The 27,599-nt window shown below is 39.5% G+C and overlaps 2 protein-coding genes across 3 annotated transcripts in view; one reads left to right on the top strand and one right to left on the bottom strand.

Moving 5' to 3' along the window:
• Nucleotides 1–19,288, bottom strand: part of PARP9 (poly(ADP-ribose) polymerase family member 9) — a 25,260-nt gene extending 5,972 nt beyond the window's left edge. The window contains exons 1-8 of one of the 2 annotated variants that reach the window (XM_011370084.2): nt 19,155–19,288; nt 16,554–16,657; nt 15,583–15,724; nt 13,074–13,921; nt 10,148–10,375; nt 8,883–9,098; nt 5,363–5,423; nt 2,522–2,902 (exon numbers count right to left, since the gene is read on the bottom strand). In XM_011370084.2, the coding sequence (XP_011368386.1) occupies nt 2,522–2,902; nt 5,363–5,423; nt 8,883–9,098; nt 10,148–10,375; nt 13,074–13,921; nt 15,583–15,724; nt 16,554–16,568 (1,891 nt within the window). In that variant the 5' untranslated portion in view covers nt 16,569–16,657; nt 19,155–19,288. The remainder of the gene's footprint in view (nt 1–2,521; nt 2,903–5,362; nt 5,424–8,882; nt 9,099–10,147; nt 10,376–13,073; nt 13,922–15,582; nt 15,725–16,553; nt 16,658–19,154) is intronic. The other variant, XM_011370157.2, reaches the window with a different exon arrangement.
• On the top strand, nt 19,289–27,599 carry DTX3L (deltex E3 ubiquitin ligase 3L). The gene is made up of 5 exons (XM_011370265.2): nt 19,289–19,546; nt 20,384–20,595; nt 22,397–23,947; nt 24,359–24,576; nt 25,605–27,599. Exons 1-5 carry the CDS (start codon nt 19,357–19,359, stop codon nt 25,672–25,674), a joined length of 2,241 nt encoding a protein of 746 aa, XP_011368567.2. The 5' UTR covers nt 19,289–19,356; the 3' UTR covers nt 25,675–27,599.

The following is a 27,599-nucleotide window of genomic DNA, read 5'->3' as shown; positions in this document are numbered from 1 at the left end:
ATTTGATCATTATACCACCACCAATAAAATAATTAACACAATTTTGCAAATAAAGAAATTAAAACTCAGAGACTTAAGTGACTCATCCAATGTCACACAGCTTATAAGTAGAGATCCAAGATTATAAACCTGGCTTTCACCAGTGCTTTCTATAAGGGGCAAGGCAGAATATTTGTTATATATATATATATATCACTCAAATGCAACTACCCAACTAAAAATAGCAAAATTAGGAGGTTAATAGTTTATCATGTCATGTCTTTCTTCCCTTCCTTCCTTTTTTGTTCCTTTCACCCTTCATCAACTTCCTTCCTTCCTTCCTTTTTTAAATTCAAGAGACAACCTATTATTGTCCAGAGCTCCTTATTAGACTAAATATACAGGTAGACAAACAGAAACTCTCCAAAAGGCTTACTTTCTTTCAGTTTATTTTCAGTTTGACTTTAGACCAAGTATACTAAAATGACCTTATCCCCAGCACATTATCTCATTGAGTGAGCTCAGTTTAACTACAAAAAGCAGATGATAAATCTGGAGAAACTCGTTAGAGGGCCAAATTGTAAATCTGGAAAGCAGGAGGGACAAAATTCCATAGCAAAGGAACTCCAAAGCCAGGAAATTTCAAGGGAAGAGACTATAAATTATATCTGGAAAGGATCAGCTCACATTTATGTAGTATAGTATTAAATTCAGTTGACTTAAGTTCAGCAAACATTTATTGAGCTCCTATAACATGCCAAGCGCTGGCTGAGCGCTGACGCAGAGATCCTCAAACTCCTGCTATCAGAAGAGCTCACAGGAAGGATTTAAAGAGCAACATAAAAGAGAGGAGATATCTAACTTCTATTATTTAAATTTTATTGTTCTGATGGATAGTTGATGTTCCTTGTAGTAACAGCTCACTTCAAAATTATTCATTTTGCTAACCAAGATTTTAATCTGATTAAGAGAGAGCGAGTCTGAATCTCTAAAACACTGCTGCGGAATAATATGTTTAGTCACCAGCTACTAAAAATGCCACCTTGCAGCAGAACAAGGGACTTACATGACTAAATTGCCAGTAGCTGGGGGGATGAGTCAACCTTACAAATGTGGTTCATTTAAAGTAACGCCACAAGCTTTATAGGAGATCAATATTGCTTTGTCCATTGTTCTCTTGAGAAGTATCAGCGTCAGTTTACATAACCACAGTCATTACATTTCACTAAAAATCATAATCTTGGGTCTCATTGTTGTATTATTTTTGTCCATTTTTTTGACACTGAGTTTTCTGTGAAATGTGGATACAAAATTTACTGCAAACTCCCACTCACTTTGACCATTTCTGCCTAAACTATTTGTACAAACACCTGGTGAAAATAAGATGTCCTTTGAAATTTTGCATCTGAAAATCTTTACTAAATCCATTCTCCATATTATAACCAGTGATCTTTCTAAAATACAAGTCTGACCTTATCTTTGCTTAAAATCCTTTACGGCTCTGCATTCGTTTCAAGAAAAACTCTAACTTCTTTCACGTGACTTATAAAGTTTTGCATAATCTAGGCCTTGCTATGATCTGATTTCTTGAAAGTTTCTTTCTTGCCTTACTAACTTCTACTTATTCTTCAGTTCTCCATGTATGACACTTCCTCTGAGAAGCTCTTCTTTGTCCTCCCAAGTCTAGGTTAGGTGCCTCTCTCAGGTCCTCCCAGAGCTCTTTCACCCTCCTCCTCTTTCACAACCCACCCTGCTTACTTCTCAGCATCCTCAATTAGATTTTGAATGAAAATAATGTCCATCTTATTACTGTATCTCCAGCATCTAGGACATTGCCTGGTACATATCAGAGATGCAATATATATTAGTTGAATACATGAATGAAATAGACTCTCTCTCCTAAGGTGGTGTTTTCAATGGTATAATTTCCTAGTTAGCTCTAGGGCTATGTTAAAAAGATCTCAAACTCCCAGTTACCCTGATGAATTTTGCCTCATTGAATGGGTGATAAGTGTACTTAACAGTATCAATGAATAATTTATTTTGGTGAGAAGGCTCAAAGAAGTAAATCTAGGGTTCCCCAGGCTTCCAGCAACAAATAAATGCAATAAAACTCAATTAAAGAAATTAATCAAGTAGAATGTGTCTACATTTGAATGCTCTATCTACAGAATTAAAGATGTACTTTTTTTCCCCACAGCCTGGGAGTAGGTTACCCTAGAACTTTCTATGTAATTGCCACTTAGGCAATCCATGTCACCATAAGTAAATTCAATTGTGTGTGCGTGTGTGTGTGTGTGTGTGTGTGTGTGTGTGTGTTCATTTACTAATAATTAACCCTGCTGGTAGAAGGAGAGCCCAAAAATGGTTATAAAAGTTTATGGCCTAACACAAAACCAATACGGTTTCTCTTTCTCTCTCTTATGCTCTATCTCTTACACACACACACACACACACACACACACACACACACACACTCACAATCACACTCACAAGGACAGCTGGGAGAGTGGACTTTCCAACCTAATAGAAAGTTACTCACCTAACAAGTTCCAAAGGGCTTGCTCCTTTTTTCTTGCCATTTTCTCTTGAACTTCACATAGCATATGCTCAATGTTTATAACCACCTCAACAATGTCAGCCTGGGCTCCTTTAATCTCTAAAATTGCCTTTTCCTGGTCAATAATCTCTTTGATAGAGACCCTTGAAGTGTTCTGAAGCTGAGACAAAATGTCATGTTCCTTTTTCTCAAGGTAGAGGATATGATTATTCTCAATGACATGCTTGTCCTGGGGGGTCAGTAACCTTTTGATCCACTCTTCGGCCTCATTCATCTTTTCCAAGTTGGATGTCATCAGATTGATGGCAGGAGATTTAGCCTTGAGCCCATTTTCTCGTTTTTCCTCTCTGGTCTCCCAGGGGGCTGAAAAGACCATCATAAGCAACCACAGAAGGCAAGTGGGTTTTAAATCAGAGCAGAACAAAACACCAGGATATCATCACTATTGTCAGCAGTAGCAGCTTTGATTAAGCTCTCTGAGAGTTGTGCTGGGTACGAAGAAAAATCTAAAGAAAATCTAAATGTATAGTTTACAGTTTCCTAGAGAACACAGTTTATCTTGTAAGGAATTGGTTTTATCATGTCTTGTCCCTGTTATGTTGCATTTATCAATTCACAGATGAGTTCACCCTACACGTTAATCAACTTGACCAGCAATAAAAAGTAGTGAACTTTAGCTACGTGGATAAATCTAATTAATATATTTTGAGGGGAAAATATAAGTTGAGCACTTATTATGTTCCAGGCATTGTTCTAAGTGCTTTACACATACCATTTTATTCAATCCTCACAGCTCAATGAGATAGATACTATTTGCAGCCTCATCTTACAAATGAGGAAACTAATTCTGAGAGTTATTAAGTGGCAGCCAGGAAGTTGGTAGGTGTGGGCAGTCTGACTGCAGCGCTCACACAAGTCTGCCTCCCAGTGAGTGATCTCAGGACCACAGTGGTGATTCACATCTTTTACTCTAATATAGTAGTTCAGTTGTACCAGGAGCTATGACAAAGTACCAACACAGACCCAGAGGCAAGAAGGGGAGGATGACCTCCCTCAGAGTAAAAACAAAAAACCAAAGTTTTATACAATACTAAAAACTGATGGGGACAGATGAATGGGGGATTGGTTTCTTAAATTGGAGACATAACATTTTTTTTTTTTTAAGTCTCGTTCTGCCTGGGACCTTACATTACTTTTTAGAAGAAAATAACAATAATTCCTGATTATACTTCATTTATCCATCATTATCAGGAAAGAAGAATTGTTCTTTTAGGTAACTAAATTGTTCAGATCACTAAAGGATACTTTTCTAACACCAAAAACATTTAATTTTAAATATTTATTAATTAAATATTTCTAATGGAAACACACTCCCCTGCTTTCCTAAAAGGTTTTACTTTTCCTTGATAACTTGATATCATCACCATCAGTCATTATTAATCTCAACTATTGTCTTATGCTATATTTCCTCTACAGATGTCCTCAAGATGTACTGAAGTAAATGATAACACCTGGCTCCACTATTCAGATTAATGACATAGACACATTTGTCTGTTCCTTTTCCATATTATCCTCACCCTAAACTCCTCCTACCTAGCTCCTCTAGATTCATTCCCAAACATCCACTGCACTTGTTTCTTTCTGTGGGTTTTCTTCACTTTGGGTGCCCCACCCCATCAACTCTGGCCACTGAAAATCTTGCCATCCTCAAAGCCCAGCTTGGAACTGTATCATCCATGAAACCATTTCTGATCCCTTACAGTCAGAAAGAATCTCTCCTTCCTCTGTGCCACTTGGGGACTTTGTCCATCCTCTCATTCATTATTTATCCCCTGGCCATTTAATGCTTTGCAACTGATGGAAAATTTTTACATCTATAATCTCTAATTATTCTCACAATGGTCTGTCATCATCATCATTTTATAGATAAATATAAAAAGGCTCATAACAGACGCAGTCACAGACCAGAGCTCTTAAAGTTCCCCGTTCTTCATTTCCAGCATTCCTGGGTTACTGAGCATTCATAAGTAAACCTGTCTATTTAAGGGTATAAATAAATCATTTTGATCCTAATGGGACATATCCTAACAGTTTCTATTGCTGATTGAATGTCTAGTGTTCTTAACATCTATAGAATACTATACATTAAAAGACGATTTCAGAAGTACACATTCTAGTTGTCATGAGGCAATTCCATCTCAGTCCACTTAAATTCCACTAAAGGAATAGAGTTATTAGACAAAGTTAATCCTTTTCCAGCCCCCAACAACCAGAATTGGTTTAGTTCAGTAACAAAATTGGTTAGTGGGCATTGAAAAACGTATGTGCTTGGCCCAGACCGAGTTCCTGAATGAGAATCTGCAGAGTTGGGGCTTATACATACTTTTGTTTGTTTTTCTAAAGTTTCCATCATGATCCCAATGATTACTCAGGCTCGGTAGCATTGAGTTAATCCACTTATTATCTGGTATTACTGAGATGTATTTTCTATAAGTATTAAAAGCGTTACCCCATTTCTGCTACTTAAGAGCAGAAAAAGTGCTGGCTTAGTAAGCTTGAGAAGGGCAGAACTTTTTCTTAGAAAAAAGCTGTAGATAGCGTTTGTGAACTATCCACACTGAGGGTTACCTACTGCAATGTAGTCTCTCTCTGTTCATATCCTAAAACACGGTCAGGTATAGAATAGGTTAGTATCCAAGCAGGAGCACAACAAAATATATTTGGCTTATTTATTCTTCTCCCCTCCGTTAGTTAAGATGATCAAGAGTATAATAAGCCTATGGTGGGAGACATTGGTTCTAGGTCTGTAAATTTCTTACTTACCCCTGTTACTGCTGAGACTCTGCAGTTTGGACTTAGCCCTCTCCATTTCAGTGCTGAAAGCCTACCAGAAGCAAATCAGAGCAGAGAGTCGTAAGCGAGGCATTTGGTCACTGTCATCAAAATCCCTCTCTCCACCTGTACACACCACACTTTACCTCACCCATTCTGTCAGACTCCATTTCTACTGCCACAAATCTAAAAGCAGACTTTAGGAAAGTCTTGGGCAACAGCAACTGCAGCACCACAATCACTTAGAACATGTAGGGGGGAAAAGTATAGGAAAAATGGAAAGAAACTCAAAATCTGGCATCAAAAAGAATTGTATATTAAAAGCAAAATATTATCACTCATTTGTTCAACAGATATTAATGCCCTGCTTACTGCATGTTAGACACTGAACTAAAGGTGTGGTTATGTCACTGAAGTAGAAAAATATACAGGCCAATGCTCTTGTAATTAATAAAACATAAACTCATTTTTTTAAAAGTTATACACACAATGCTTTCTCTGTAGATTGAATAAATATCAATTCCTGTAAAGTGTTTATATTGTACCTGGCACGTAGTAAACATTTAATATGTTAGCTATTGTTGTAATTATTATTATATGACAGTCTGTGGACAAACATTTGTATATTCTGCCATGCAGATCCTTTAACATGGTGTCTATTTGAAAAAACTCATCTCTCCTAGGGTTTGGAACCACCATATCCAATATCTTCTTTTTTTAAAGTTGACTCAGTTGGCAGTTATTACTTCATTGAAAAGATGGTAGATAATGAGGTAAAAACTAAATTTTGCTTTGCATCTGAACTTTAACAATAAAATTTCTTAATCTGTAGGACATTTTCTTCATGAATTATATTTGCAGCTGCTATTTCCAGAGCAAAAGGCTCTTGATCTTACCATAGTGTGTATATGGAGAGGTCACAGCAGGGAACTTCCCTGCGCTCCCCATCTAAGAACTTGGAAATAAAACAAATGAGATAATATTATCTGCTGATAAATAGACTCAGAATAGCTGCCATATGCAAAATGGATAAAAATCAACCCTCTCCCAAAGTCACTTTAAATGTCAGGATGTATTACAGGGTTAGAAATGAATCAGGCAAGCCTTTTGAATTGAATGTGAAAGAAAACTGTAATTTAATCAGTATCAATAACTTAGAAGAATATGTGGATAACAAGCAGATGGTCTGCAAAGAGTTTGGAAACGTAGATTTGGCAGTTCTTCTAGCTCCATCCACAAATGACCAACACCTAATGGGAGGGATGCTAGTAGTGTGTTCCTAGAGAGGTGTTCCTTATTCTGAGACATAATATCTGACATAAGGTATATATGCAATAAATATTTGTTAAATAACCAAAAGAATGACTATCCACCACCATTTACAGATACTCAGCTCCAACCAGAACCCTTATCACCATGAAATACTGGTGGACACCAGTATTCGACTAGCTGTGTGTATATTATTCTCTGGGCTAATATGTTTTCCCATTTGTAAAATGAAGATGACGACAATGGCTTCATCACAGGATTGGGGGGAGAATGATATGAGACAGCTTGTTAGCACAACACCTGATTGACGTAACACATGGCAGCTATTTTTATTCTTAGTCCCTAAGGGAGACCTCAGACTGTGGCTGATATTTCCTACTTTTGTTGAACTGCCATGTATGAACTTTGAATGAACTATCTTTTCTGGATGTGGTTAATTCCTTTCGTAGGGATATGGTGTTTCAGGAACAATTCAAAGATGTAGTCATGACACCTATCTAGGCTCAATGATACTCCTCTGCTTGGGAGAACTGGTGAACTTCATTAGAAGGACAGGATGATTCATTTTGTCAGGAAGGTGGGCTACTTCATTGGGTAATTTGGCACCAGCTTGCAGGTCAGCTGTGGATGAGACACAGCAGCATACTGGAGCTGGCTGACGGCGGTTCACGAGAGCCCATGTGAACATCTCTTCCCAACTCCACCTTCAGTGGTGTCACATTGATAGTGTGAAGTCAGCAATGAAAATCAGCAAATACTATAAACCTCCTTGTGTCTAGTCAGACAGCAAAAGGAATAAGAACCCTTACATTTGTTCCAGGAAAGAGCAAGCTAGAACCAATATGTTTATTTTCCTGTAGGGACAGATAAAATGGCAGACACTCACATGGAGACAAGTTGGGTGGTGGGAAAGTGAGCAGTCAGAGAACTAATGTTCAGAGCCCTCTCACTGCCAGGCACTCGACGAGGTTGTTTATACCCCAAATCCAGACACATGCCTGAGAAGTCACACTAGTACTTCAATGTTGCTGTTAGCAGAATCAAAAACTTGTATCTTTGAAACCTATTTAAAGGTGCTTTTTCTTATCTCATTTCTTTTTTATTCTTCCTTAACTTCATTAAAGTCCTTTTTAAAAATACCAGCCAAGTGAGAATAAAACAAAGAGATGGTGCTTTAAAGGCAGAACAGCACAGCAATATGTACTAATTATGCTGAATATATCAGGGACCTATTCACATATGAACAGCTCAACTTGATCTGACCACTCTAAAACAAAAAGCTGAGATGAAGTGAAAACTAAAGAAGCTGGACACAAGATCTCTGCACTCAGACACATAGACACACTCCCCTGCATACATGTCCCTTTATTTGTGTTAGCCCACAGCTGATTTTCCTCTGAGGTCGTCTATAGATGAGTTAAGAAAGAAGAGATTGAATTTGAGGGCAGTGCTAGGGACATGGCAAAAGTAGCCAGATATACCTTTGCTATTAAAAAATTTATAATCTAATTGGGAAAAAAGATAATAAACAATTCATTTAATTTTGTATTCATTTCAGCATTCAGTGAATTAAAGCTCATTACAACCAACATGACAAGCTAATCTTCATGGAAGTCTTACTGTATGCCAGGTCCCATTCTAAGTGTTTTACATGTATTAACTCATTGAATTCCCATCACAGCCCCATAAGATGGTAGTTATTATCCTCATTTTAAAGTTGAGAAAACTGAGGCACAGTGAAGCAAGTTAATTTTTCCAAAGAAGTAGATCGATTGAAGAGGAGAGGACAAAGAATTTGTTTTAAATACATTGGATTTAAGACGACAGTAAGATAGCTAAGTAGAAATGAGAAAGGGTTGGGGATATTGGTCTGAAGTTGGCTCTGAAGATAGGACTCTACAGAATTCATGGCAGAGGTTTAAGAATAGTTGTGCTCTTAGAAGAAGAAAGAAGAGGGAGAAGCAGAGGACCCACATTGAAACTAGGAGGTTGCTTACCTTTAAGGACCAGAGAGAAGAAGAAATGCCAACAAAGGAAAAGAGAAAAGCTAAGTAGTGGGGTAAACATGGCTTCTATAATGGCATTCTTCGCTAAGTCAGAGGTGGACAATTTGTAAAAGTTAAATTTCACCAAATTAGAACATCACCCTCCATATCTTATATTAGGGATACTAAACAGATGTTGTTGAATAAATGAATGAATGAACGAATGAATGTAGGACATTTCTAAGATATTCACTTACCTTATATGTCTCAATTTCTACAGGAAAGATCACAAACTTTACAGTCAATTGTTTTCTATGTTTGCAGGCAAACATTAGAACTTCATCAAACATAATCTTTGCTGCTCGTTCCTTAGACACACCAATGTTTCCAGTCCCAAGGGCAGGAAAGGAAATGGAAGTTAAATTTAGCTCAAGGCATTTTTCCAAGCACTTCCTCACTGCATCTTTCAATCTCTGTAGGAAAAACACAAATTTAAGATGAGCCTTCAAGTCAAAAATAAAATTTTACTTACCCCTTGATCCTGCCCATATTTTATAATGCCAACCTCCACTCTCCCTCCGGGCCACATCCATGCTTCCTCAGAAGGCAGGAAAGGTCCCACTCATTACAGCTATAAGGTTAGATGATGAAAAAGAAAAGGGCTTGGAAACTGAAGTAATTGAATAGATCTTTTTGTGCTATTCAAGACATTTGGGTACCACGATTTCTCTTAGTTTACATAGTCTTGCTCATCTTCCCAGGTCAGAGAGCCAACCATCAGTTTATCCCCAATCATCTGCCACTTCCAGGCCAACAAAAAGAGTTTTTGGTAGTTTAATAAAGGAGGTTGAGGTTAAAGTAAGTAAGCAGCATTTATTCAATGTCATTAAGCTCTGTCATGTAATTTCTTGGGAAGTGCTAGTGTATTTGGCAGATTTATACTTTCCATCAATATTTCAACATCCAAACTGAATACTAATACAGGACAGTTGTCTGTGGAAGGACCTTGGAAAAATAGAGGTAGAGATGATTGCAGGATTAATTTGGGATTAGAGGGCCCTGTAGCCAAGAGAGGACCAGAAATAGTGACAAAATGAAGACAGACAAAGGCAGGGGGAAGACACCACAGGTAATAGATTTGACTGGAATGGTTCTGGGAAAATGGTGAAGGGAAATCTCAGATTCTCCTGGAATTTAACAGCTGGAGGGAAATATGAAGAAAGTGAATCACAGGCCCACTTAGGAAAAGAATAACGTGTGGTGCAGACTAAGGGAGCCCTGATGTTCCTGTGTCTATTCTTGGTATGTCCACTTAAATGTGTTAGGTCATATTTTAAATCAAACTTCTTAAGATAACTGTGACAACAATAGTTACTTGGTATTTCAAGTATGTGCAAGAGTGGTAAAAAAATGGGGACTATATCACTTTACGATGTTTCATGAATGTAATGACATGATAAAAATTCAACAAACACTACAGAGACTATGGGACTACATAAGGATAAATTTATTTTGACCTTACCATATCTGTTCTAGAAGATTCTGAATCCCACAATACATGGAATACATATTGACAGGACAATTTAAATCCTTTTGTGACCAGTACCAACTGGGAATCCTGAGACGTCCGAGGCATGTTTTTTTGAAATTCCCGTTCTATTTCATCCCCTGCTTGTTGTAGAATTGATTGTGACACAGGACCAGCTCCAAAATAATGACTTGGAGTTACAGAATTAACAATTACATCTGTCTGAAAAGGGAAAAAATGAACAGGACCCATTGTTAAATTATTTGTTGTTAAATTATTAATTAAATCTTTATTTCCCTGAAAGGCTTTGAAAAATATTTGTGAAGATTCTAAATCCACAAAAATAGCAGTTAGTAATGGATAGAAATTCATATTTCCAAAGAGCGATCATTTGATCAGTCTGCTTATCCTATTCAGTAATTAGGTAAAATGTGTGGATGATACAATTTTTATTGCAAACATCTGTCAGCCCCTTGCTGGTTTATACCACCACCACCACCACCCCATTCCCAGATTCTGAACATTCCCTGTGATTTATTTTAACCCATAACCCATTTAGGAAAAAAAAGGGCAACTTGCTGCCAGCGTTAATATTACATAAACACACTCTTGAGGCTGAAGCAAATCTAACTGGTTTTCAATGTGGAAATAAAATATAAAAACTGTTCTTGGAGTTATTTCTAAACAGAACTTGTCTCTAATCCTAATGTAACAGAAATGTATACATAAATCGGATTCATCAAATAAATCTTCGTAGCTTCGGCTGACAGCTACTCCAGATCGATGTTAACTTCATGCGTAGGAATGCTACATTTTCTAGGATTTGACATTTTCAGCAATCGAGAATTACTATATTTTGTAAATGGAAATATCACTGCTAAAAACAGATTGCTATAAATAGAATGATGTCATTTGTTTCCAAAGACTATTCATATACTAGAGCAATGCGAAAATAATAATAAAAGTGAGATATTTCATAGCAAACTTTGGGGGTAAGGTTAGGACTATAATCTGCAAGTTATCTTGGGGTAAACGCAGCAGCAGCAAGGGCTGCTGGCAAGTATTCTTGGGGCAAATGGGAAGTGGGTTAAGATTTATCAATAAATAGTTTCATTACCTGCCCCACTGTCATCACTTTTTGCTATTTTTGTGTGAATTTTGTTTGTGTTTTTTTTTTTTTTAAACAGAGTAGAAATAAAATTTCTCAGGAAACTTCAACCTCCTAATTTTTTTAAGGTAAGTGGTACATAGGTAAAGAAAGTACAAATGAGACAAAAATGTCTTCAGTGAAAAGTCAGCCTCCCTCTAGGTGGGGTCCTGAGATCCCTCACTCATTCACTTATGCTATAGGCAACCATTTTTACCAGTTTTTCATCTGTCCTTTCAGAAATAGATTATAGGTACACATGGGATATATTTTAATTACTATCACCTCCTAGTTAGCTCTCTGAGCTGTGCTAAAGGGGTTGCATCCTTCTTTCCCCACCATGGCCAAATCCCCCTAAATCATCTGATGGCTTTGGTTCCCTTTGGGGGTAACTTAGGTACTTCTCAGAGATATTAATGAATGCTTCACTTTGAAAGTGCATTCGGAATTTGCAATTGGGAGCACTGGCATCCTTTAAAAAATTTCAGGTTCCTAATGTTCTTAGTAGTAAATAAATACAATAAAAAATTTTAGTTAAAAAGATAAGATATTCAACTAGGATGTTTCCACTTTAATTTTAAATTGGCATATTAGTGACTGATCATATAAATATTTTTTGTGAGGGGTCTCTTCAGTCTTCTTTCTAATTGTCTTGCAGGCAATAATTGGTATTTTTTCATTTACAATTAAGTCTATTTGATTGTGGCCACAGGAGAGTCTTAAGTATGACATCACTGATCTGGAAAAGGAAAAGAATATAGCCTTATATTCTTTCTCTTCCTCTGCAGTCCCTGTTCCCCATTGCTCCCTTCAGTTATTCATCAATAATTTGCTGAACATCTAGAAGAAGCATGCCCAGCCAGGCTGTGGGGCTACAGAGATGAACAAGCCATGATCCCCATCCTCAAGGTGCTCTCTGCCTTGCAGGGGAGCCGCACTAACACAGAAATACCTAGGTTTGCTGTTACCTTGATTTCCTTTCTTCTCTGTCAGGACCCTCTCTTTTGTGCCCAAGGAATCCTAGCACAGAGCCTTATACTCAGAATACAATTTACAGCTCTACCTAGGTCTCCTGACTGGTCCAGCCCATTATTTTCGGTCCGTTAATTCCTCTATGTCTCTTTGATCAAGTCATTCTAACAACCAGGCCTCTCCTCCTGCCAATTCATATTTACCATAACTTGAGATGGGATTCAAAACACACATCTTCCAAAGTAATCTTTCTTGGTCCACTCCACTCTACTCTTGTTACAAATTTACATATTCTTAAATATTATGAATTCATGTTGTATTAAGACTTTTTTGTTTACTATTGATAGGTTGCTTCAGAAATGTTCAGATGGTCTGTCTCCCAATGAGATTTTTCAAACAGAAAATTTTTTACATAAAAAGAATATAATAGATTTAAAGTTCCTTGGAAACAAAGATTGTTCTATTTCCTCCTGGTGCCTAAGAATAACAATAAAAGTTATAAAAGCCCTATTCTAAGCATTTTATGTATATTGTTTCTAATTCTAAGATACAAGTGCTATTATTACCTTCATTTTTTGGATAAGGAAATCCAAAAGATAAAGTAACTCGATTCCATCACTCTTTAGTAAATGGCAAAGTTAGTATTCAAATCCAGATGATCCATTTCTAAAGTCCATACTCTTAACCGTAACAAGATTAAATAGTAATTTGAAATAGTATATACTCAAAACATACTTGATAGGTAATGAACAGTTCAGGGATCCCCTCTGGTGGTGCAAGAGAATAGAAACAAAGACTTACTTCCTGCAGTTCAATTCGGCCCTGGACAATATGGGCAGTCAGGTTGTTCGTAACCATTGTATTGAAAGGAGCAGTGGCTTCTTGATTCTCCCAGGACCTCAGCTCGTTCATCCCCAGGATGCTTTCTGAAGCAGATTTAAAGGCAGCAACAGTAGGGTCTTCATTGCTTACCAGGTGAATTTCTTTCAAATTACGTGTCCATTGTACCTCTTGCAAATATAATCTGATAGTTTTCACAATGATGTGTGTACACAAATTCAGAGGGAAGTTGAAAATCCCAGAGCTCAAGGCTGGAATTGCTATTGTCTCAAGGCACTCATTGTGAAAGATGGCGTAATTCAGAATATTTTTAATGGCAGTTTGCAGTTTATGGAAGCATCTCTCTCTATCCGCCGAGGCCCACCGAGGCCCAACAGCATGCATAATGAGTTTGCAGGGAAGCTTCCCTGCTCTTGTGACGGCTATATTACCAGTTGGTACTTTACCATGTGTGGAAACGATTCTTGTGCTCTCCTCTTGGATTTCTTGGCCGCCAGCTTTCACCAGGGCCAGGGCCAAGCCTCCCCCATGCTTAAGATCTTCATTGGCTGCATTCACCACAGCATCAACAGCATGTCTGGTGAGGTTGTCCTTCCAGACAGATAACGTTAGCCCAGGAGTAAGCATTTTTCTGAAGACTTGCAGAGACTCACTGTTACGTTCCTGGACTGGAGAGACCAGGGTAGACATACAGCCAAATTTATCCTGGAGGACTTCACACAGCTGATGCTCATTCTTTTTTAAAATTTTGAGGTCATCGTGATTAATGGGTATTTGCCAACTATAGTTTTCTCCAAGAATGTCAGTCTCTGGAAAAGGAGAGAAGATTAAAAAAAAGAAGAAGAAGAAGAAATGAGCAAGGGTTCCTTTGAAAAGGATGTAATTCCACTTCATGTCAGAAGACTGAATTCCCTATGTGCAAAAGATAGATAAACTTCTAGTCTCCTTCCTGATTTTCTTTCTCACCTAGACATGTAATTAAACAAAGGATATCCAAGATTTTTCAATGGTAAGTCACCCATAAAGAGCTTAGTCTTGAGGCTAGCATACAGTAACTACTCCATGAGTGGTAGCTACTATGATACAATGATGGTAATGAGAAAACTGTATGGGGGCTCATGAGTTCCAAAATCTATGTAAAAATGGTGAGTGTGGGAAGAGTCATGCTTAAGACACAACAAGTATTAGAAATGACTTAATTATGAGTCAAAAATACAAGGAGGCTTTATTTATAAATTGTTTGCTTTTGTCAGTGTCTTAGTCTGGGTTTTCTCAGAAGCAGACTCTGATATAAGGATCTGAGTATAAGTTTATTTTGAAGGTGATCCTAGAAAACACCAAGAGCATGAGATGGGGAGGGCAGAGTAGAAAAGTAAGACAGGGAAGGGAAGGAAATGAATAGAGGACATGTTATGAAGCAAAGGAAGCTTAACTCCACTGGGAGACAGTGTGTCTCAGAGTTATACCACCAGAAGGGTAAAGGAGCTGGAATATTCATCCAGCTTCTATCAGACATTGGTCAAGGATGCTCCTGTGAGGGCATGGTCCAGCAAATGGGTAGAGTGTCATACTCTAGTCTCGTAGCACATTTTTAGTGGAATTAAAACCGATTGACTAAAAACTACTTACTCTATGTGGCAGAAAAGAAGATATGCAGCTCAGATCCCCCTTCCATGTGGTTATAAAGGAAGGAGTATGGTTAACTAACAACCTCCAGTTGTTAGCCATCTCAGCTTTCCAGCCAAGGTCATGCTATCAATGACTAAGCAAGGCCATTTTTGTCCATTGGGGGCCTCCCCTCATGGGCAATCTCAGGCTGGCAGAGTTTTGCCAGATTTTCCTAACAGTCTGATGGCTCCACCTGCCAAATTTGGTTTCTTCTCTTTTCCTTTCACAATAATCCTTTCGTATTCGTAACTCCATCTCAGTTTACGCTTCCTTGAGAACCCAACTTGAGACACTGTATTTCATGGAGTCTAAGGCATCATTATTATATGCCACTGAAAAAGGAAAACCGATGCGAATTAAACGATGGCACATTACTGATTGATAGGGAAGAGCTTTATTTCAGAAATGTGAAAAAAAAAATGTGCCTCTTAAAATAGGTAAAATGTGGTGATGAATTATATTTTACTTCAACTCCCATTTCTAATTTGAGCCACCTAGAAAGATCTCTGGTGGCTTCAATTACCTAAAAGAAGTGGCACGTGGTCTGTGTGTTGGTTGAAAATCTCAAGGGCCACCCCTAGGATTAGGCAAGCTCCGTTTGGCTCTTACAGCCCTTGTTGGTTAGCGGGTCACCACTTGTGACCAATATCAGTCCTAGGGCTTTGGTCAGAAGAGTCCCACATCTTGTGGGCAAAGGAAAGGATCAATTAGAGCCCCAGTGTGGCTGATGCCACACTACCTCTGAAGCAGTCCCCCTTCTGAGGCATGTATTGGGTCACCACAAGGTCCTGCAATCACGCACCTGAGCACTTGTGGGAGAGACAGTCTCCTTCTGTATTCCCCTTTCTCCACTGAGGACAGAAATGAGCTAAGATTTTCTGTAACGAGGCAGGGAGTGAGGCAATCCTACCTGATTTCTCATTGTAAGCTGCCGTTCCAGCACCCTGTGAAAAATGAGAGTAGTTTAAAAAAAAATTGAAACCAAACGACTACAGATTACTGATAAGAAATACAGCCTAATAAACACAAAGCAACAGAAACTCTGCTAAAAGCACTGGGTTTGAGGGGGAAGAGGAACACATTTGTTTGTTTAATCTGTATACCTGAAACTCTTAAAATACTAAATATTCTAGCAAACATGGACCCTACCTCATTTTCCTAGAGGTCAAAGAGTTTCTAATTCGGGATGAACTGAAGGGCTAGAGATTAACATTTGAAAAGACCCAACGATCACAGACCAAAATGACCAAAAACTTTCAGACAGGCGTCCAGTTTCCAAAGGCTAGGGGTTTTTCTACACAGAACAGAAAACATGGGGACATGAGCCTCATCAGCTATATACCTCCTCATCTACCAGTAAGGACCCACTTTCAGTTGCTTATTTCATGACACAAGCCTGAATGTGGAATTTTACAATTAAACAAATGAAATGTCATTTTTCTGTTCCCTTATTTTTATTCTTCCTCCATCATCCTCCTTCCCACCCCATCCTGCAAAAAAATCAGAATTGTTGAATGAGTAGAACAAATCAAAATGATACTGAGATCATATTTTAAAAAAATCATCCATTCTCATGGTGACTCTGTTGATTAGATTAACATTTTCTTGATTCCCATCTCACATGGCACAAGAAAAAAACTTTTATTGGGCTATTAAAACCAAATAAGAATGTCAAGTAAAACTGAAGACCCAGATTTCTTGCTGTTATAGGAAGACCTATTCATGTGCTGAACAAAGTTCATGATTTATATATTTATATAAAAGTACTTTTACCTTGGGAAAGTCCATTCTCCAGGTCCTTGGGGGTCTTTAAATGTTTATACTCTGTTTTGTGTTTCCGAGCATAGACCGTTGTTCCCAAATACAGTGTCCCACTTCTAGGAATGAATAGAAAGGATGCAGTAAGCATTGACCAGTATCTTAGGGGATTTGCTAAGAATATGCCATAGGAAGATAAATATGATTTCTGATCTTGAGTAGTTTTTAGTTTTACTGATGAAGATGCACTATTGTTTTGCTTCTGTAGTTATTGTTTACCTTCTGTCCTTTACAGAGAGGTTCCAACTGAAACTGTAACGGCTGCTCAGAGAAGGGAAAGAGCCATGCGGGCTACAGCAGGTAAAGCTTTACGGAGAAGGTAAGACCTGAGCCAGATCTTGAAGGATGGAGCAGATTTTTACACAGTTAGAAGAGAATGACACCAAGTGGTAAGACTGAGCTCAGCATTCAAAGAACAATGAGGAAAAACCAGCCTTATTAGTGAGCATGAAGATCTCCGAAGAGTGTTTGAAGAAAGGGAACTGTACTTATGCCTGTCAAGGGTGTGTGTTACTGAGTTTGTGATAAATTCCTTGATTGAATTAGAAAGGGGACTATTTGGTTAAAAATCAGAATCTTTGGAAAAACATATTTTAACGATTTTCAATCTACTGGGTAGGAATTAAAGACTTAATTTTTAGGACACCAATGATGAAAATACTTGACACAGTTACCTACATCTGTTGCCCACTTAGTTGCCATTAGACCTCTGAAATGATTTCTAATGCCTTTACAATTCAGAAATTTTGTACAACTATCTAGAGCATCAGAGCACTATTATTCCTACGTTTCAGGAAAAGCACCAAGTCCAGTACAATCCTGAAGGACGAGAACAAGATGCGTTTTTGCCTCCAGAGGGCACTGGTGTTTTCACAAAAGAAGAAAGTCTGTTTGCTTTGTCTGGGGGCATCCGGTGGGCTTTTGCTTTAGATGGTGTCACACTTGTTTTCTTCTTTAGACCAAGCTTTAAAGGCCTAAGGATAAACATGGCGGGTAGGGAGTTAATTAACGCCAAAGAAATTAGAAACAAGGAGCATATTGCCCAAAACATTCAATCCCTTCCATTTTAAAAACAACACCAATTAACAACAAAAGCCTTCCCAACTTTCTATCTCTAGTTCCTACTGTGTTCTTTTCTCTGCATAGGCAGCATGAAGAAGTTGATTCCTCCCCATCCATCTGCCTCTTCAGTCCACTGTAGTGGGCTCCAAAATACATTTATGGCGATTTAAATGTATTTAATTTTACATTTTATTGTTTGAATAGATATTATGTTTACTGGTTCAAATTTAGAAAGTATACAAGGCTCCCTCCTACCCTAACTGCAGAGTCATAAAGTTGACGCAGTTGTAATTCCGATAGTACTGCCAAATTACTCTCCATAAAGACTGACCCATTTCTAGTCTTACCAGCCATGTGCAAAAACCTATCTCAGACCTCCCTGCCACCATTCAGCCCTGCTTGGAAATGTATCTTCCACATGGTTGTCAACACCATCTTTTAAAATGCACATCTAACATGTCACTCTCCTGTTTCCCTCGCTCACAATGCTTCCCTTTCTCCCGACTGATCTTCAAGACCCTTCGCCATCTAGACCTGTGCTGTCAAGTGTGGGCCATTAGCCACAGGCAGCTCTCGAGCTCCTGAAATGTGTCTAGTCCCATCTGAGTGAGGTGTGATGGAAATATGAGATAGATAGCAAAGGCTCAGTATGACGAAAAGCATGTAAAATATCTCATACTGTTTTTAACATTGATTATATGCTGAATGATTATTTTGGAATACACAAATGATTTAAAAATTTAGGATATATGGAATTAAATAACATTATTCAAACTAATTTCACCTGTTTATACTTTGTAAAATAAGCTATGTGGCTCTCGTTATATTTCTACTGGACAGCACTGATCTAGACCCTTCCTCCATCATCTCCCTCACCCATTTCATCTCCTCCAAGGCCCCATTACTCCCTCTCTGCTTCAGATCACAATGACCCCTGTGCTTCAGATGCTCCTTCCCCCTCACCACACCCCCTCACACTCATACACAAAATTCTCTACGATTCTGCTTCACACTTCCTCTTGGGGGCCTTCAAGAGATTTGCTTCTTTATTAACAAGTCCGCCTCCCTTTACGAGCCTGTAAGGTCTGCGGCCTTCACATTAGGCTTTGTTTTCTAGAACACAGGGCAGCATATAGTCCAGTACTGTTAGCCAAATCAAGGAATGAGGGCAGGAAAGCCCCAAGAGCCAGTCAAAAAGATAGAGGCTGCAAAGAGGTAATAATGGGCGATACATAATAACGCAGGTGAACAATTAAAAAAAAATAATAATGTAGGTAATTAATATGAATTCAGAATGTAAATTACATTTTATCATAGTAACAACAATAATGTTAAAAGTAGTCACGCACTCAGGATAAACTTTCTTTGACTTCGGCACCTGCCCCGTTTCATTCTCACCCCACCCCCAACCCTCTGCCCGCAGCCCCTCAGGAGAGGACATGCGAGAGCCTCGGGGGCCCATGGTCCCGGGAACGCGGGACTGGACCTACTCACCTGGAGTACCGCAGCAGGAAAGGCGGCCATGAGAGGACGAGGAACGGCTCTGCCGGGAACGGCTCTGCCGGGAACAGGGAGGGATCTTGGGGAAAGCGAAACTGAAACTTTGCGGCCCAAGGCGACAGGGCGGGATCCACCCCTGCCCCAGTCCGGGCCCAGCAGCGCCCGGAGCCTCTGTGCCAGCCGGACGCGGAGAGCCATGGCCTCGCACCTCTGCCCGCCGTCCCCGCTGCTCGTGCGGGTGTCCGAGCCCGGCATCTCGCTATCCCTACACAGGAAGCTGAATGCCTACTTCCAGAGCCGGGACTCGGATGGTGGGGAGTGCACCGTCCGACCTTGGGGCCCCAGCGGCCAGGGTACCTTCCAGGTGCAATTCTTGGAAAAGGAAGGTGAGCCGTGGGCCTGGGTTGCGGGTGAAAAGGCCGTCCCTGCGGCCCAGTCCCGCGGGATTCGGGGCAGACCCAGGGTGAGCTGATCTGAGAGGGCGGGAGAAAGTATGGCAACTCTCTGGTGGGGACAAGAACCAGGGGCTCGTGCTACCAAGAGACGCAGCCCACAGCAGCGGAGGATAGAGCCCCTCCGTGCCCAGTTGGTGATTTGGTCTGACTGCGCCTTAAAGTTGACGCTATCCGGTATCGTCATCCTGACATATTTCTCAGCTCTCGGAACACCTCTCCCTCCCCCCATACGCCTGTCACCCCTTGCCATTAGGTGTTCCACTTGTATATTTTAAATAATTATTCCATTGATTTATTTTGGGGGATGCACACTGTAAAAAAGAATAAAGAAGAAAACTACCTAGAGGTAAACAATGTGAACATTTTCATATATTTCTTCCAGCCTTTTTCTATGAATGTGAGTAAACACATGCGTATATTTACAAATTATGAGTCTGCATATTTATCCCCTGCTTTTTTTTTCACTCCATTTTATATAATGAGTATTATTCCACATTATTGAAATGAGAAACTGAGAGTTTCAGAGACATGACTTTTAATGAGAGGACAATGTTCCATTATCAATGAATTTTCATTTCCATAGTAAAAAGCTACCCATTCGAGAGTTCTGAATAGCACCCTCACATCCCCTATCACCATCCCACCACCCCAGGATGCAGGGAGCGGCCCTGACTGAGAGAGTGCTGGGGCAGGGTACAAATGCATGAATAAGAGGGTTATTTGAAATCACGCCCATGTCTATGTGTGTGTTTAATGTCTCCACTAAAGCCAAGGAGAGAGTGTTGAAAAAAGAAAATCACCAAATGTTGGTTGACAACAAACTCGTGACTATTTTCCTGGAGCCCACTAAAAATCCAGTAGAGGAGAATACCAGACCTGGAATATCTTCGTTGACACTGTCACAAGAAGGGATGAGGTCTGGTGAGAAGGATCCAAATGAAAAACATATTCCTAGTGCTGTGGATTCCTGTGTCGAAAAGGTGAGTATTGAAAGAAAGAGCTGGGTATGTGTCTGCAACTTCCTCTCCAGTCACCATACCTTTCATTACTGGTCCAACAACCATTGGCTGAGGACTTGCTATGATCCAGGCACAGTTTTAGGCACTAGGACACACAGAGGTAAATACGACGTGTCTCTGCTGAGAGTGGGGAGGTACATAGGACAATAAGCAAGTAAACAAAAATAAAACAATTTTAGAGAATGATATGTGCCTTAGAGAGTGACAGGGCCAGGGTGAGGACAGGGAAAGAGGAGGTGCTACTTCTGACCAGAAGTCAGAGATTTTTCTAAGGTGACATTTGACCTGAGACTTGAATGATGAGAAGGAACCAGCCATGAAAAGAATCATTTGACGATCAATACCAGCTATCTACTGTGTGCCAGACACTGTCACAGGAGCTGGGGATACAGCCAGGAGCATAGGAAACCCTGCCTTCGGAGACCTTACATTCTAGTGATGGAAGCACACTAATAGTAAAAAACAAAAAACAAAAATCAAAAAACAAACAAACAGAAAAACAGATTTATCCTAAAATGTCTGCCAGTGATAAGTGCTGCAAAGAAGAATAAAGCAGGATAAATGGCAGACAATGACAGGACCACTGCTTTTAATACGTTATCAGGGCAAACCTCTCTAATGAGATGGCATCTGAATAGAGGCATGAATGAAGTAAGGAAGCTAGCAAAGTGGATTTCTGAGGGAAGAATGCTGTAGGCAGAGGGAAGCACAAGTGCAAAGGCCCCAAGACAGGAGCTTACATCTTGAGCCCCAGGGACTTCAATGAGGGAGGCCAGTGTGGCTGGAGGGCAGTGAGCAAGGGAGAGAATGACAGGAAAGAGGAACCTCTCCAAGAAGAGTCTGGTCTTTGGGGATGAAGGTAAAGATTTTGGATTTTAATTTAAATGTTAGGGGATTATCAGATGGTTTTGAGCCAAGGGAGTGGAGTGATCGGATTTAAATCTTCTAAAGGATCACTTTGGCTGCTGTGTGAACTGAATGTAGGAAGGAGCCAGAGTGGAAGGTCAGAGTGTAATTAAGAGAGGTTGCAGGGGGCCAGGTACAAGATGATAATGGCTTGGACTCTGGATGGTCCTGATGGAGGTGTGAGAAGTGACTGGATTCAGGAAACATGTGGAAGGAAGACCTAGGAGAAAGACGTTACATGCAGAGGAAATGGCATGTGAAAAGTCTTCGAAGAAGGAAAACACATTGGAAATCTTGCTTTTGTATTACAATCCATTTGCCTGTCTTTTTTAGCCTAGTCTGGTGTGCTTGTCATATTTGAGATTCTAAAGGCTAGGGTTTAGAGGGCCCAGCATTAAACGCAGTTTGGTGTTTATTCATTTTTTTTTTTCCTTCAGATTTATGGCTACCATCCAGGCTCACAGACTCTTCCATGAGAACCACAGCAGCTTGCCCAGAAAGTCCAAGTGCCTTCCCCTCCATCCTGTCCCCAAAGTCAGAGAGTGGCAGCTCTAGAATCTAGACTTCTTGTTCCACAGAGCTTTTAAAAATGCTCATGCCCAGGCTCTACATTTATATCAGAATCTCTGGAGGTGTGCCTGGGCCTTGGCTTTTTTTCCGCCCCCCTTTTATCTCCCCAGGTGATTCTAATGTGCAGACAGGGCTGGGAACCTTGGAGCTGTAGTGCTACATAGTCTATGAAAAGGATTTGAAAGAAGTCACCTTCTGCTAAGGGTTGTTTCTCTAGTCTCCAGACATTCTCTTGAGGAAAAACTGTGGGCCTGAGAAATTTTATTTGTTCCTTTTAAATTTTCAGATCTTTCTTGCTGTCACAGCTGACTTGAACTGTAACCTGTTCTCTAAAGAGCAGAGGGAACACATAACCACTCTCTGCCCCAATGTCAAAAAATTGGAGAGCTACAATGGAATCGAGAGGATGTGTGGTGACTTTAAAGATATTGAAAAAATATATGGCTTCTTGAATGAGCAACTCCTAAAAAGTGAGCAGAAACATGGATCTTCCCCTTTGAGAACAGAGAGGGAGCCAATCCATCAGCAGGACCAGAACCGCTGTGTTTCTCCCTTTGACCCAAAAACCAGGTCAGAAGAGAAAAGCGACCATTGTGAAGTTCCTTTGCCTTTGTCTGAATACTCCAAATATCCTGAGAAATATCCTGAGAAAATGGACTCAAAAGAGAAAGGACTTGCTGTAAAAATAAAAAGTCAAGAGAGTTCTCCGAATTCAGTCTCTGCAGACTTCACCTCAAGTCACTTAGGTAACCTCAGAGCAGCTCAAGAGTCTTTTATCAGTGAAACTCAGAAGAGCGTGGGCACTCTGCAGCAGGAAAGTGTTGCTTTAGCAGACAGTAAGCAGGCAAATAAAATCAAACAGGAATTGAATCGCCAGTTCACAAAGCTCCATATAGAGGAGCATGGAGGAAAATTAACTCTCCACGGGACTCAGGACAACATTTCAGCTGCCAAACATTTTCTTGCCTCCCCGATCTCTGAAAGTCTTGTCAAGGCACCTGTGAAAATATTGAATCTCTGGAGTCCTATGAGACGAATTACGATTACCAATGCTCACTATAAGCTTTTAGAAGCTGAATTACTCCAGGAGATATCAGAGATAGAAAAAAGATACAACGTTCAAAGTAAGATTTTGAGCGAAAGTTGGAAAACTCACATCCTATTTGAACCTAAGGACAAGGAGTTAGATCTGTCTATGCATGCTTATGCAAGTTTCATTGATGCCTATCAATCTGTCTCATGTCAGCTAATGACAGAGTTTCTTTCACTGAAAACTTTGGGCAAGGGAAGAATGCACTTAAGTGGCACCAGCTTCACTGATGACTTTAATAAGAGGCATCCAGATGTACACTTAGTGCTAAATCAAGAGTCCATGACTTTGATTGGGTTGCCAAATCAACTTGCAAAGGCAAAGCAGTATGTCTTAAAAAGAGAGGGAATGTCCTCATTACCTGGAGAGAAATGGAATGAAGATAATGAAACGCCCATGGACATCGATGTTAATGACTCAGAAATAGCTTCACCAACATTTCGGTGCTCTGCCAGTTCTGGGGCATCAGGATTGGACAAGGAAGAGGACATTTGCGTCATCTGTATGGAGCCCATTAGTAACAAACGAGTGCTATCAAAGTGCAAGCACCAATTCTGCACCCCTTGTATCAACAAAGCCATGACATATAAGCCAGCCTGTCCTGTGTGCCTGACTTCCTATGGTGTCCAGAAAGGGAATCAGCCAGAGGGAACCATGGAAGTCATTTTCGAAAGACAATCACTTCCAGGTTATCAACACTGTGGCTCCATTATGATTAGATATAATATGTTTGGAGGCATACAAACAGTAAGTATTTCTGAGATCCATGGGTTTCTTTCCAGTGTGCTAGGATTACTAGAGCAAAAGAAACTATTCTGTTGCCAATTAGTGGGGTTTTCAAGGACTTATTTCCATGGTCATATGCAAGGGCTTTAAATAGTGATAAAGGTAGCAATGTTTGTGTACAATTCAGATATTTGTGTCTATTAAGGCAAAGAAAGGGTGGGTAGTGATTATATGTTAGGGTTGGGGGGATTCAGGAAGGTGGATGATATTTTCAGCAGGAATTTGGAGGAGGAGAAATATGAATATTGAGAATATGAGCAAACCTTCAATACTTTTTTTGATTTGCTCTAACTGCAAATGAACACATCTATCTATACAGTAAAATATATACACTGGAATGTTTTCATGTGACATTTTCTTGTCTTCATACAGAAAGACCACCCAAACCCAGGAAAAGAATATAAGGGAATACAGCGAACTGCCTATTTGCCTGACAATGAAGAAGGAAGAGAGGTTTTGACACTGCTTCGTAGAGCCTTTGACCATAAGCTGATTTTCACAGTGGGATGTTCTCGAGTTTTAGGAGTTTCAGATGTCATTACATGGAATGATATCCACCATAAAACATCCCGGTCTGGGGGACCTGAAATGTGAGAACCTTTTGAAACAATGAATTTATAGGTCTTAAGATATGGCAATTTGAGGATGTAGATATAAGGAGACTGTTTATAGTAGTGGGATTGGATACAGTATTTTGAAGCATGCTAATCTCGAAGGCAGAAAGGTTGGTTCCCATTACCTTTTACCTTCCCAACTACAAAATATCGTACAGTTACTAAAATTTGCATCAAAAGAGTCTTCAGAATCCAAGATGAATGGTATCTCAGGTGACTTAATTTGGGGTTTGCTGTCTATTTGAAGGGTAGATCCTAGGAATATTATTTACTTTGCCTTCTTTTAAGATCACCCTTTCTTCTATCCTCTCCTCCCATTGGTCCATAGAAATCCTAAATTCACTTGGCTAATAGTACTCTAGAAAAACTCTTATTTAATATTGTGGGAGTTGTATTATAAGCAAAATAATTGTTCTTAATGAAATTCAGAAAGGATGCCTTAGACCCTTCATATTCAAAAGGGAACACATTCTGAGACTTTTGCAGATTTTCCAAATTTGAAAATCTTCCTGTGGCAGATACTGTAATACACACACACACACACACACACACACACACACACACACACACACACACACACACACACACACACACACACACATGTATGTATATATATACACATATATATAATAAAAATATATACTATACTGTATTTTTATATATAACATGTATCTATACACATTTCTTCAGTTGAAATATTAACTGCCAATTGATCTTCTTTTATATATGCTATATATAAAAACATAGTATAATATAACTGTATGAGAGCCACTGCTTACTATGAGCTGAAAATAAAAAAGTCTTATTGAAAGGCAGATCCTAGGCAGACAGCTCAGCTCACTCACTAGCTAAATGACTCATATCTGCACACTTATAAGTGATTATAAGTCATCTGCATTTAAGATTGTTTGAGAATGTTTGCAACACAATTTTTATGCCAAGGCTTACTATACAGATTCTTTAAAATCATGTGCGATGAAGCTAAGGGGCTTTTGTTTCTGCAGGTATGGCTACCCTGATCCTAATTATCTGAAACGCGTCAAACAGGAGCTGAAAGATAAAGGAATTAACTAAGAAGACTGCTGGAAGGGCGTCTTGAGCCAAGCTTTCAAAAAGACATGGTCGAAGAAGCTGAGAAAATGCCCATTTAAATCATTATGTAGAAATACCTTTTAAAAATGTTCATCTCAAAAAGGGGTTCGTGTAAAAGTAAGAATCTGATAGTCTGTTGTTTTCAGAGTGTCACTTGTTATGGAATGTGAAAGCCCCGAAGATCTGTGTGATGTTGCTACAGAGGTGTTGTGCCTCATTCTTTTTTGGGGGGAGAAGGGATGGATGAAATGCTGTGGGTATGAAATCATCTTCTGTGGTCTTCAGTTAAAATACTAACTGCCAATTGATCTTTCTTTTTACTACCATTTCTGGGGTGGTTTTTTAAGTTTTTTGTTGTTGTTGTTGTTGGTTGGTTGGTTGCCCTTTACTCTAAAGTTAAAATCCTGGTACGAGGTGGGGTGGGGTGGGGCTTTGATTACAGAAAATTAAGAGACATTTCCTTCCCTCATGGCCAAAAAAGTGGCCAGGAGCAAAGATTGGGCAACCTTTGATAATAGATAGCATAAGGTTATTATTCTTCATGACACAGAGCCAGGTATACAGTTGATGCTTAATAAATTTTTGCTGCCTGACTCAGGTGGCTAATCATCCAGCAGAGGCATTTTTGGCTTCCCAAATCTTTAGCAGAGGTAGGAGTAAGGAAGCCATTTCCGAGGTCCTCACCACTGATTTGGAAAACTGAGTTTCTTACTCTAGAGCACTTGGCCTCTGAATGCTGACCTCTGGACAAGTTTCCAAGCTAGTCCTTGCTCTCCGATGACCCTTGTAATCTGCTATATGGGGTGCACTTGCTACACATTTCTAAACCATTTTTTCCTCTGAATATATTGCACTTTTGAGTATACCCCACTTCCAGTTTTAACAGATAATAACCTACCTTTAGTTTCCATAGATTATCATTTTCTTAGTAACTGAGGCCTCCTAAGTGGACATTTGTCCATTCTTTTACTAAATCTCTCTAAGTCATGTTTTCTCTCATGAAATCTTTCTCCCTGATACTCTCTGGACACAAGAGGCAAGAGTTGAGCCTACTATAAGGAATCTATGACATGTCAAAATTTGCTTTTAAATAGTTCTCCAGCCACAAGAAAGTTAGAGTAGCAAATTATCTGGTCATCCACATCCCAGCTTCTCTCCAAAAATGATGAACGAGATGTCTTTTTCTTTTCCTAAAGATATACATACACACACATATACATTTTTGGTCAGAAGGTAATAGTTAATATTTATTGTGGACTTATTTTGTCCCCTTTATTTGAGCTTTATCTTTGCGTAATTGATACCAGTAGTATCCCCATTTTATAACTGAGCAAACTGATGTGCAGAGAGGAAACTTTAACAAAGGTCACACATTAATAAGTAGAAATGCTGAGATTTGAAAACGATAGTCTGGCTCCAAGGCTTCTGCACTCCAAGGTCATACTGCCTCCCACAGGGAGACTTCTCATCCAAGGAGCAGGCCGAGGAGTTCCCATCGTTCCGCACCTCTCTCAGAAATGGATTCCTGCATGGTGCTCACAGCAGATTTCCTCCAAGGAGATCCTATTTGAAGAACTTTCCTCTGTCCAGAGTTGAGGGAGCTTATTACATTAGATGATATGTCTTTTTTTTTTTTTTAAATCAGGTTATACATTTAATTTTTAGTGATCATTTATGTCTTTACTGTTATGATTAATTGTTTTGTATCTACTGATCTTTTAGCTAAATTTGCTTCAAAAAAACCCAAAAGTTGGGTCCTCGCTGAGGTCTGGATCCTTGATCACAATGTAGTATATGCACAGGCAGCTTAAGGGTATGAGTGGTTCGTGAGTCTTTGCATTGCTGCTTTTGCTCTGTGGAAGGTATCCGTATCTGCTTTAAATAAAGTTATATCCATATTAGGAACA

This window comes from Pteropus vampyrus, unplaced genomic scaffold, assembly GCF_000151845.1.
Source record: "Pteropus vampyrus isolate Shadow unplaced genomic scaffold, Pvam_2.0 Scaffold1, whole genome shotgun sequence".
NCBI lineage: Eukaryota > Metazoa > Chordata > Mammalia > Chiroptera > Pteropodidae > Pteropus > Pteropus vampyrus.
This window is presented reverse-complemented; position numbering and strand designations above follow the sequence as displayed.

What these genes read in the sequence shown, in the direction of transcription:
- DTX3L (XM_011370265.2), top strand. Translation starts at nt 19,357, where the DNA reads ATGGCCTCGCACCTCTGCCCGCCGTCCCCGCTGCTCGTGCGGGTGTCC. An exon ending in GCAATTCTTGGAAAAGGAAG is followed by an intron (nt 19,547 to 20,383) that starts GTGAGCCGTGGG and finishes TCTCCACTAAAG; the next exon opens with CCAAGGAGAGAGTGTTGAAA. An exon ending in TGTTTGGAGGCATACAAACA is followed by an intron (nt 23,948 to 24,358) that starts GTAAGTATTTCT and finishes GTCTTCATACAG; the next exon opens with AAAGACCACCCAAACCCAGG.